The following is an 11490-nucleotide window of genomic DNA, read 5'->3' as shown; positions in this document are numbered from 1 at the left end:
AAAATTAGGACACTAGATTTAAAAAATGTGGATTTCATCTGACTCAAGATGCTAATCGGCACAGAGTCATGGGAGGACAGATTGAAGGATGAAGGTGCCCAGGAGGGCTGAGAGCTTCTAAGGGGCACAGTATTGGAAGCCCAACAAAAAACTGTCCTGACACAATGGAAGCAAAAGAAGAATGGCAAGAGACCAATGTGACTGCACAAGGAGCTTCTAAAATACCTCAAATGTAAAAGGAAAGCATACAGGCAATGAAAGAATGGGCAGGCCACCAAGGATGTGAACCAGGAAATTGCAAGAATCTGCAGAGACCAAATCAGGAAAGTGAATATAAAGAATGGAGCTGTAGACAAAGGAGGTTGTAGAACCTTTTCTACTTGTTCTTAAGTATGTTGGCCAGAAATGAAGGGCCAAGGAAGCTGTGGGTCCCCTGTTAACAAGCCAGGGGGGAACACCTACCTGAAGATGCAAAGAAGGAGGTGCTACTTACCTGCTCCTTTGCCTGGTTTTTTAACTAAAAATTAAGCTGCAGCCAGGCACCTAATAAGGATTGGATAAGGAAGGGAGCAAGCTGAGTGAAGAGATAACAAAAGAAATGATCAGAGAGCTTTAATTGGGTTTGAATGAATTGCAAGCCAGCAGGCCAGATAAGCTTCATCCCTGATGGAGCTGGAAGAGGAAATCTTGGAGCCCTAGGCAATGATCTTCCTGGGGTCATGGGAGACAGGACAGGTGCTACAGGACTAAAAAAAGGCCTCTTTAAAAAAGGCAAGAAGGAGGACCTGGGGATCCTCACCCCAATACCTGTGAAGTTACTGAAGTATAGCCTAAGAAAGGCCATCTGTAAGCATCTGGAGGATGAAAGGCTGATCACAAGCAGCCAGCATAGATTTGCAAAAAACAAATCATGTAAAAAAACCAAACTACTGGATTTCTGTCTTTGACAAACTAACTACTTTGGTGGATGAAGGGAATGCTGTGGCTATAATATATCTGGATTTCAACAAAGTTTTTTACAAGGTCCTGCATGATCTTCTCATAAACAAATTGGAGAAATTTGGGCTGGATAAAATTACTATAAGGTGGATCAATAACTGGCTCAATAGCCACAAGCAATGGGTAATTATTAATGGGTCCATGTCAGAATGGCAGGAGGTTTCAAGTGGAGTCCCACAGGGGTCTATCCTGGGCCCAATGCTGTTCCACATGTTTATTAGCAATTTGGATACTGGCATAGAAAGCGTCTTGAGCAAGTCTGCAGAAGACACAAAACTGAGACTACAAATGTGTTGGAGGACAGGAGTGTGGTTCAGAGGGATGACATATTGGAAAGCTGGGCTGTAACTAAGAGGATGACAAATGAGGACAAATTCAAGGTGGGAGAAATAATCAAAAACACAAATACAAAATGAGTGACTGTTGGGTCACCACTGGGGAGAGGTGTGTGTCTTCACCCCCCCGACAGATATTCGCCGGTTTTCTCCCATGTTTCATGCCCTCTTCCAGCCAGCTCAGGGTGGCTCTCCCTCTCTTTCCCTCCCATTTTCCCACCTGCCACGACTTTTTTTTTGTGATGGTTCTTGAAGATGTAAAGGAAGGAGGAGAGGGAGGTGCTGACATCACTGCCCCGTTCACCACCAGTTGCTGGTTCATGCTCAGATCTCTGTGCCGGCAAAGAAAGAAAAAAAAACAAAAGGCAAATGAACTGAGAAACTGGAAAGAAAATTTATTGGACCCTCTGGGTCCCTTTCTGGGTTTGCTGGGGTCCAGACAACTCCTTCTATTGAGTCAGTCTTCCCTCAGATGGCTGAGCCTTCCCTGTTAGGGACAGACTGGGTCTCCTCTTCACTTAAATTGCTGCCATGCCCGGCTTGATTGCTAGTTGGGGGCAGTTAATCAGTGCAAGGCAAACCTTAGGAGAGAGTATCTACCTCTTTCTCCCTCTTCCTAGTCGACCCCTGCCATGTCCGGGCCAGCTGACTGCCAGAGGGGAGCAAAATAACATCCCACGAGGAAAGAAAAAGAGGGAGCCAGGCTGGAACCAAAGAAACACCTGTGCCTCTTGTTCTTCCACCTTGATTGCTGCCATATCTTACTTGATTGGAGAGCGGCGGTAATTAATTAACACTTAAACAAAAAAAAAGTTGAGCTGGGGAGAGGGGGCCCACTCTCTTCTCCTGCTCTCTCCCTCTCTTGGATGGGGATTCCTCTGAGCCCTCCAGCCTACCAGCCTCTTTCTCACTCCTGGTGCTTCAGTCTCGGGTGGGATGTGGCCATCCTTTGATCTGCCTGCCAGCTTCCAGTTGTTCCTCTCCCTCCAGCCCTCTGTTCAGCCCTGGATATTGCTTCGGCTGCTGCAATCTACAAACCTGCTTCACCTGGCGAGGTTTTAAAGCAGATCTGGTGCATACCAGCAGCTCCTGCTGCAGCGTGGAGACTTTATTCATGTTGATCTTGAGTTCATAGCTGGGGGGATGCCTCAGGTAAGTATCCCCCATTCTTTCACAGTGACACATGCCTGGATGGTAGCACTATTGAAAAGGACCGGGGTATCTTGGTAGACCACAGATTCAGTATGTGTCTACAGTGTGATGCAGCTGCACAAAATGCAAATGCAGTTTTGGGATGCATCAATCAGTTCTGGAATGGAAACAATAAGTGTAAGACATGGGAGGTGATAGTGCCTCTTTACTTGGAACTGGTTAGACCTTATCTGGAGTTGTGTGTACAGTTCTGGGCTCCACCTTTTAAAGAGGACAAGGAAAAGTTAGAGAGGGTCCATAGATAGGCAACAAAGATGATCAAGGTGTGGAAAGCAAGTCAGAAGGGACTCGGGGAAAGTCTGTTCACCAGGGCCCATGTCAGAACCTAAATCTAACCTCCCTCAAGCTTGGAGTCACCAGAAACAATGGCCACAAGCTGAGGGAGGATAGGTTTAGGTTAAATATTAGGAAGAACTACTCCACTGTAAGGGTGGCCAGAGCCTGGAATAGGCTTCCCAGAGAGGTGGTGCTCTCACCTTCCCTGGAAATCTTCAAGAGAAGACTGGATAGGCACCTGGCTGGGGTCTTATGATCCCTGCCACCCCCAGTGCTCCTTCCTGCCCATGGCAGGGGGTCGGACTAGATGATCTGTCCAGGTCCCTTCCAACTCATTGATTCTATGATTCTGTGATTCATATGAGGAGACACTGAAGGAGCTAGGCATGTTCAGCTTGAGGGAAAAGTGCTTAAGAGGTGACATGATAACAGTCTTCAGATACCTGAAGGGCTGCCATAAAGAGGAGGGAGAACACCTTTCATCTCTTACTGCAGAGAGAAGGACTCAGACCGATGCCTTGAAGTTGCAGCAAAGTTTAGATTGGATATCCAGAAAAACTTCTTTACTGTTAGGACAGGGAGGCAATGGAATACTGTCTAGGGAAGTTGAGTTCTCTCCATCACTGGAGGTGTTCAAGAAGAGCCTGGACAACCACTGCTCAGGGATGATTGAAGCATAGGTATACCTATGTTCTACCATGTATATTTCTCATGCGTTTGGGCTTTTCTGGTTGCCCCCACCCCATCCCACCCCACTCCTTTTCTTCTACACGTCAGGGTATTTTTAAGTCTTCCCAGAGACATTGGGTGGTGCCAGTGCTCCTGCTGGGACCAAAACTGGAAGTTCCTGGATAGAGGGTCTTGTCCCTCCACTCAAGATCTGACCAATCACCATATTTGGGGTCAGGAAGGAATTTTACCCCATGGTCAGATTAGTATGCACTGTAGGGGTTTTTACCTTCCTCTGTAACAGGGGGCATGGCCCTCTATCTGGCTATTTTGAGAATATTTTGACATTTTATAGAAGCAAGACATTGGCTGCCATGGTTCCCCTGCTTTCCCAGCAGGTTAGGGTGTTAGGTCTATGTTGTGTAAGGGTTGATGGTAGCCTTATGCTTGGATAGGGATGATCCTGCCTCAGGCAGGGGGTTAGACTAGATAATTTCTGGAGATCCCTTCCAGCCATACTTCTCTGTGATTCCATGATTCTATGAACTTTGGTCTTCCTTGGTTTTGTTAGAGGACTTTTGAATGGTTCAGAGGATGTGTATTGCTAGCTCTCTCCACTTAATTGAAGGGGAAGGTGCATTGAATCTTTAGCAAAGATTGCTTTTGTCCAACCTTTTCTTTAGTCCTTAAAGCATTTGGAACAAAACAGTTTTAAACACTCTCAGTGAAAATCTTTTTCCTTCTGTTGTTAAGGTTTCAGTCTTTTCACTCTTGTGAACGTGATGTCCTCATTTTTCATGTTCTCCAGTCTTCAGAGCATCTTCCAGGCTAGACAGGACCTGGAGTTCTTATGTTAAAAACAAGCAGAAACAATGAAAAACTGACTTACATTATAAACTCTGAAGATAGAAGCAAGCAAATCTAGTTTTTTCCCTTTTGCAGGTCACCTTTACAATAATATATGAATCAGGAAAAAATGTCAAGTGACTTAACAGAATTTCACTGCAGATGACTTTAAAAAAGAAATGCTTTTAGTCTGAAGTAAAAATACTGTCAGTCATGGTGTGAAAAAAAAAAGAAAAAAAAGAAAAAATTACAAGTATATTCCCAATTGTGAAACAGATTGGTTTAGGGGATTGCCAGTGGTTTATGGAACTTTTCACCTCTCAGTTATATGTTTATAGTAGTTGGGGTCATTAATGAGTGAAAGTCATTATCATCTGTTGCTTTTTCTCCTGTATATCTGAAAGAAGCTATCCTGCTTGCCATATCAGTAAGTTGTCCAAAGATGAAAATGACACAAGACCTACTTTTCAGAGGGCCAAGCTCTCACTGAATTAAGTAGGAGCTGTACAAACCTAACACCTGGAAATCAGTCCCCAGATTATCCTCCGGCATCTGGAGGTAGCTCCTTGCAATCAGAGAGGTGGCATAAGCACCAGGTCAAGATGAAGAAGTCTGCATAAACAGAGGACTTCTGTCTCCAGAGCTTGACACAATTTTACTATCCACAAACACTAAAATCACTTGAAAAAATTACAGCAAAGTGATGTTAATTACAAACTAAAGAAAATGTTTTTCAATTGTGGCTAAATCTAAATATGAATTATGGCAAGGATCAAATATTCAAGGACTCAATTTTGTTCATCAGTACCTTCACATTTCACTTTAACTGAAATCACTATTCTTATTAGGAGTTAAAATATGGGTACCTGAGGGGAGATTTTTGCCTTCTTATTTCTTACAACGCTTTGCTCACATTTAATATAATCAAACAAATGAGTCTAAAACTTTCAGGCATTTTTCTAGTCTCACTGCTAAATAAATTGACTTAAATCAGTGTTGGAGTCTTCCTGTAAGACACCTGCCAAGTTTATTTAAAGAAACAGACCTAAATCTTTATAAATCTATAACTTACTCACAAAGCACATTTGCATCTAATTTCACAAGTATTAGTAATGTCTTGTTCATTGCAAAGGATGATGATAATATTTTAAAAAATATTTCAGCATTTTTGTTTAAATCTTTTGTTTTTTTTTATTTTTTATTTTTTTAGGAAAACCAAGGACACCATATTTTAGAAAGAGTGAAAAATCAAACACTATAAACTGCATATCTGAAGGGTACCCTCAACCAGTTTTGGAGTGGTTATTTTGCAAAACACCTGATAATAGGTATGGTATATGTAATCCTACCTTATTTATTTGCTGAATGTTAAGGCTTAAGGATAGACATCCTCCTAAGAAGAGACTCTTTGTCCTGAGTAGTGTATTTATTTTTGGTATGACTGAACTGTGTAGAACTGTGTGGTCAGATTTTTAAAGGATGCTTCCCTAAATTGGATAAATTCAGTGTGCTTAAAAACCTATACATACATGCACAAATTGAGGACTATGTTGCCTGAACTCACATTTTCCTATGTGCTGGAATGTATTATTCTTGGGAAGGTTGACCTTTATATCCTTAGGGAAACTTTAGGGTAATTTGTTTTAAATGTTTTATCTTGGTATTTTCACTCGATATAACTAATGAGTTAAATATATTTCTAACCAGCTATTTTCCATTTCTCTTATTCTGTTGGAAGTGGTTGTGATTGAGAAATACTGTATACCCAATTTACCCTCTCATATTGCTACATATATAAGATATTCTAATAGCAATGTGAATATGTTTAAAGAAACATAAGGTCATGGGTAAATGAAATCAACAGTCTGTTTTCATAAAGGAGGCATGTAGTCATTACAGTGTACTCATCTCTTTTCTTCTGGTGTCTGGATCACCTATGGGTTTATTAGTCTGTAACAGACCTGCATCTTGTGTCACAGACAGTACAGGCTCATGGTTGTAGGTTTTGGGCTGAGTTCTCATTGAGACCAGCTGAGATGCAGGGTGAAAGGCTGGCTTTATAGACTTTCCCTTTGACTTCACTGTATCCAGGATTTCACTGTAAAGTGATGAATGCTTTACCTCTTTTGGAATAAAGAGAATAGATGCATTCAGGTGATACAAGCACATTCTTTTTACCTCACACCTTCCCTAGCTCTTCTGCACTTTTTTGTTTGTCTTCTGATCTCCACATTGCCTAGTTCCTTTTATTTTACTACATAATGTCCTAGTTTTCCTAGTATTGCTAATATTGCCTCATGGCTTGCCTATCTCCTTGAAAGTAACCCAATGATTCAGTAAACACTTTGATTTGTAATTACAGTTGTACCAATAAATATCATGAACAAAGAAAGAAAAAAAGGGACGTGTATGGAATGAAGAAAGTACAACATGGATTATGGGCAAATACATTATTTCAAACATATATATGGTGCTGTGCAACCAATGTGCTGGGCAGAGAATGCACCAACCTGTATACAATAGGTAATCCAACTCTAAGATTGATTTGCATTGAAGTTAATTGTATGGCTCACCTAAGTAAGGTTTGCCAGTGTGTTTTTCAATACTGGAATCAATCGCACATGACTGGGTAAAACTATAATGCTGTGTTACTTCCAACTCAGATATTTAACTCTTAAATTCTAAAGATTGTTTGTAGCCCAGTTAATAAAGAATTGTCTTGTGTTACTTTACATTTTATAAATAACTTGATCGCACAAAGCTTTAGCATGGACTTATGACAAAATACATGTTACATTATTTATTTATTTATTATTATTATTATTGTTTTACTGTAATTGACTTTAAATTCTGTGCTGAATTGCAGTAGAGTAACTGCGGAAGGGGAGGAATGCCCTGGTTACTGTCCTCGAGGGGGACCCAAAAATTGACACTGCACAACAGCAGCTGTTCTTGCTGCTGCCACCAGTAATTCATGCTGTCCCATATGCAGCTGCTGCCCCAGGCACAGATCTGCCTTGCTATGCCTCTGCTGAATTGCATCTTGTATGGATACAGTTTTATTGGGGTAGGGTTGTAACTCAGGACAAAATTTGACTTGTTCTATTAAAATATGAGACTTTTAATCATTCCAGAGTTAATTCTAAGCCTGGAAAATAATCTTAATACCAATACAGTAAGGTACTATAAATTAATTGCTGCTTAAAGTGAAAATAGAGTGATGCAGGGGAACACAATCTAAACTATATTCTATGTGGGGAGAATGATTTCACTTGTTGTTCACTGGGTATGCTTTCATTTTGTAGATCTAAATGAAGCAGTTGAAAGACCTCTACCTGAACTCCTTCTTAAAGTTGGAGAACCATTATTGATAAGATGTAAAGCAGTTTATAGTAACTATAAATTCAGAATTAACTGGAGTCTTGAAAACAAAGCATTAAAGCAGGTAATAAGAGAGAATTATTTTCACACAGTTAATACTTGGAAGTATCAAATTATATTAAAGCTGCACATTTTTATTACAAATTAGGGATGTTCCTTCGAGGAAAAAAAATACCAGGAAGACTCATCTATGATTCGGATACAGTATGCATTTGCTTCATCGGTGGGAAGAAGTGACAGTGGACATTACACCTGTTCTTCCACAGAACATCCAAATAAGACAGCTTTGGTAACTGTTTTAGGTAATTTAGATTCACATTGTTCATTTTTTTCTTTATTATTTTTCTCTTATTTGATTGCTTGCACATTTTGAACAGCATATATACAAATTCTTTCTCAAACTCCCATTTCTGCGTGCTATTATTTTAAGGAAGTCAGAAATGATTTGTTCAACTGGGTAGACCTGTGCTTTTCTGACTCTGGGACTCTGTCCCCTACTTATGTATGTGAAATATTTGTATACACAAAATGTTCAGATATATGAGATCTGTAGTATGAAGCAGCTCCAAAAAGAAAAATAAACCTAAACCTGTAAATTACACAATAATTCAGAAACATTATAATAATATTATCAAACTTTGTATGAAAAGGTTGTGTATTCATAAGTATTTGCCTTTTTTGTATTTAGAATCATAGAAACACAGACAATTAGGGTTGGAAGGGACCTCAGGAGGTCATCTAGTCCAAACCCCAGCTCAAAGCAGGACCATCCCCAACTAGATAATCCCAGCCAAAGCTCTGTCTAGCCAGGTCTTAAAAACTTCCAAGGGTAGAGATTCCACCATGTTGCAGGTCACTTAGGTGCCTGCTCCTAAAAGAGCAGAAACTGCCTGGGAAGTGCCGAAAGAACCAGATAGGATCCCAGGTGCAGGTTGCCATGGCAACCAGCTAATGAGGCAATTAGCCTGCACCTGCACCTGGTCAGCTGGCTGGAAGGGGCAGGGCCCTGGGCCAATATAAATGCCAGGTCAGGGACTAGGAGGCAGTTCTCTGCTGGTGGTCAAGGGAGAAGGAGCCCTCCTGAAGCATGTGAAGGGAAGAGGCCTGACTAAGTTCTGCTCCAGGTAATGTAGAGGGGCTGAGCACATCTTATGTAGCTTGTGTTATGTTATAGCCCCGGGGCTTATGTTTTGTTTGCTGTTTTATTAGACTGTTGGTTTGGGGGAGGCTATTTGGGGAAGGAGGAGGCCTCATTGGGGGCCCACTGTGGCATGGGGACCCCGGCACCAGAGAGGGTGCAACACTTTGTGGGGCGCAGAGACACAGCCTGCAGAGAGCCCAGTGAGGACAAAGGGCCGAATTATAATGAGGCCTGGGCATGACAATGCCAATACCATCTGTGAGGCTTGGGGCATGGTAAAGGGACGGTTGGAGCCATGCATATAGCCCATAACGCTAAGGTGCCCTGAAACACCCATTGTAAAATGGGACCTCAAGGGGTCCAGGAACCCACAGGGTCACAGAGTCCATCAAACTGTGTCCAAGAGGACTTAAAGACAGCCTCCCTACTTTTATATTTCCATCAAAGACGTGGCAGGTAAGAACTGAGGGTGCCCAGCGGGCCAAATTAACATGGTCGAGGGGCCTTAGAGATCACAGCCATCCTTAAGGACCCTGTCCCGTGACACACCACCCCTCTAGAAACCTGTTCCAGTACTTTATTAACCTTCCAGTTGTTTTTTTTCCCCCCAGTAGCTAACCTACACTTCCCTTGATGCAATTTGAGACCATTGCTCCTTGTTCTGTCATCTGCCACCACTGAGAACAGTCTAGTTCTATCTTCTTTTCAACACTGCTTCAGGTAGTTGAAGGCTGCTATTAAATCCCCTCTCAGTCTTCTCTTCTTCAAACTAAATGAGCCCAGTTCCCTCAGCCTCCCCTCGTATGTCATGTGTCCCAGCCCCCAAACCATCTTGTTGCCTTCTGTTGGACTCTCTCCAATTTGTCCATATCCTTTCTGTAGTGGGGGGCCCAAAACTGAATACAGTACTCCAGATGTGGCCTTACCAGTGCTCAATAGAGCAGAATAATCACTTTCCTTGACCTGCTGGGAACACTCCTACCAATGTAGTATGCTGTTAGCCTTCTGTCGCAGTGCACGCAGGTGCCCTGTGTCTAAAAGCAGAAATGGCAGGAGAGACCCCTAGTGGTGAGAAGGGGGAGGCTCAACTGCCAGTCACCAGGGCAGCACAGGTGCTGGTTGCCAGGGAAACCAAGGGGGTCAGCTGACAGGAAGGGGCAGGGCTTGGCCCCTTCTTAAGCCCAAGCCTAAGGCCAGGAGGGCAGTTCCCCTCCGGCGGCCGAGGGAGGACGAACTCAGCCAGAGCAAAGGGGAGAACTCTGATGGTTGGAAAATCCCCTGGTTCCTGCTGGGGGTTGATGCACTCGCTCTCTCTCTCTGGTAGGGAGGGATTTGTATTTTTGACCAGAATGGTCAAGCTTTTATGTTGTAGCCCGGGGGCTTTGCATTTTGTGTTTACTGTTTTACCAGAGGACCGGGTGAGGCTATTAGGGGTGGAGGAGGCCTCATAGAAGCTCCACGGTAGCGTGGGGTTTCCTGGCACCGGAGAGGGTGCAGCATTGTTTGGGGGCACATTGGCCCCAGCCCCGGAGCGAGAGGGGGTAGCAGGGAGCCCCAGAGCTAGGGGGTAGCATGGAGCCCCGGAGCGAGAGGGGGCAGTGAGAAGCCCCGGAGCGAGAGGGGGCAGCAGGGAGCCCCAGAGCGAGGGGGGGGGGCAGTGAGGAGCCCAGAGCTAGAGGGCAGAGAGAAGCCCCGGAGCAAGAGGGGGCAGTAGGGAGCCCTGGAGTGACAGGGGCAGAGAGGGGCCCCAGAAGTAAAGAAGATGGCCAAGACATAGGGCAAACCATGTCAAGTGCAATCTGCGAGGCTTGGGGCTGCAGTGTAGGGGAGGAAAAAGGAGCCACAGGTAGCGCCCCCTGACACTGGGCAGATAAAGTGGGAAGCCTCCCGCTAATTACATCACTCAATCAATTAAGATCAAGGCATGGCAAGCGAGTAAGCAGGCAGTTAGCCCAAGACAGGAAGGCGGAGCCACCAACAGAAAGGCTCCAGCGTGCCAGTCCTGTTACACCTTCCTTGCAACAAGGGTACACTGTTGGCTTATATTCAGCTTATTGTCTACTGTAACCCCCAGGTCCTTTTCTGCAGAGCCACTGTCCAGCCAGTCAGCCCCCAGCCTGTACTGGTGCATGGGATTGTTCTATCCTAAGTGCAGAACTTCGCACTTGTCCTTGTTGAACCTCATGAGATTTCTTTTGGCCCAATCCTCCAATTTGTCTAGGTCACTCTGAATCTTAGCCCTCCCCACAGCTTGGTATCATCTGCAAACTTGCTTATCAGTGACCATTTTCCAGGTCACTGATAAAGATATTGAACAGAACTGGCCCCAGGACCAACCCCTAGGGCATTCCACTTGATAATGGCTGCCAACTAGACATTGAGCCATTGACTACTACACTCTGAGCCCAGTGCTTCAGCCAGTTTTCTATCCACCTTACAATCCATTTCTCCAGCCTGTACTCCTTTAGCTTGCCTGCGAGGAAGTTGTGTGACACCATATCAAAAGCCTTGTGATAATCAAGTTACACCACATCCACAGAGCCAGTTAACTCATCATAGAAGGCAATCAGGTTGGTCAGGTATGACTTGCTCCTGATGAATCCATGCTGACTGTTCCTAATCACCTTCTCC

General features: G+C 43.7%; 1 protein-coding gene across 1 annotated transcript in view; it reads left to right on the top strand.

Moving 5' to 3' along the window:
- FLT3 (fms related tyrosine kinase 3) overlaps window positions 1–11490 on the top strand; it is a 125371-nt gene that overhangs the window by 46159 nt on the left and 67722 nt on the right. The window contains exons 5-8 of the mRNA XM_019525605.1: window positions 5548–5665; window positions 6700–6860; window positions 7643–7782; window positions 7867–8020. Coding sequence (XP_019381150.1) covers window positions 5548–5665; window positions 6700–6860; window positions 7643–7782; window positions 7867–8020 — 573 coding nt within the window. The remainder of the gene's footprint in view (window positions 1–5547; window positions 5666–6699; window positions 6861–7642; window positions 7783–7866; window positions 8021–11490) is intronic.

The sequence above is a fragment of the Gavialis gangeticus genome, unplaced genomic scaffold, assembly GCF_001723915.1.
Source record: "Gavialis gangeticus isolate Ggan-Ray unplaced genomic scaffold, GavGan_comp1, whole genome shotgun sequence".
In the NCBI taxonomy this organism is placed as follows: Eukaryota; Metazoa; Chordata; order Crocodylia; family Gavialidae; genus Gavialis; species Gavialis gangeticus.
The sequence above is the reverse complement of the archived record's forward strand: the minus strand, read 5'-3'. Positions and strand labels throughout refer to the sequence as shown.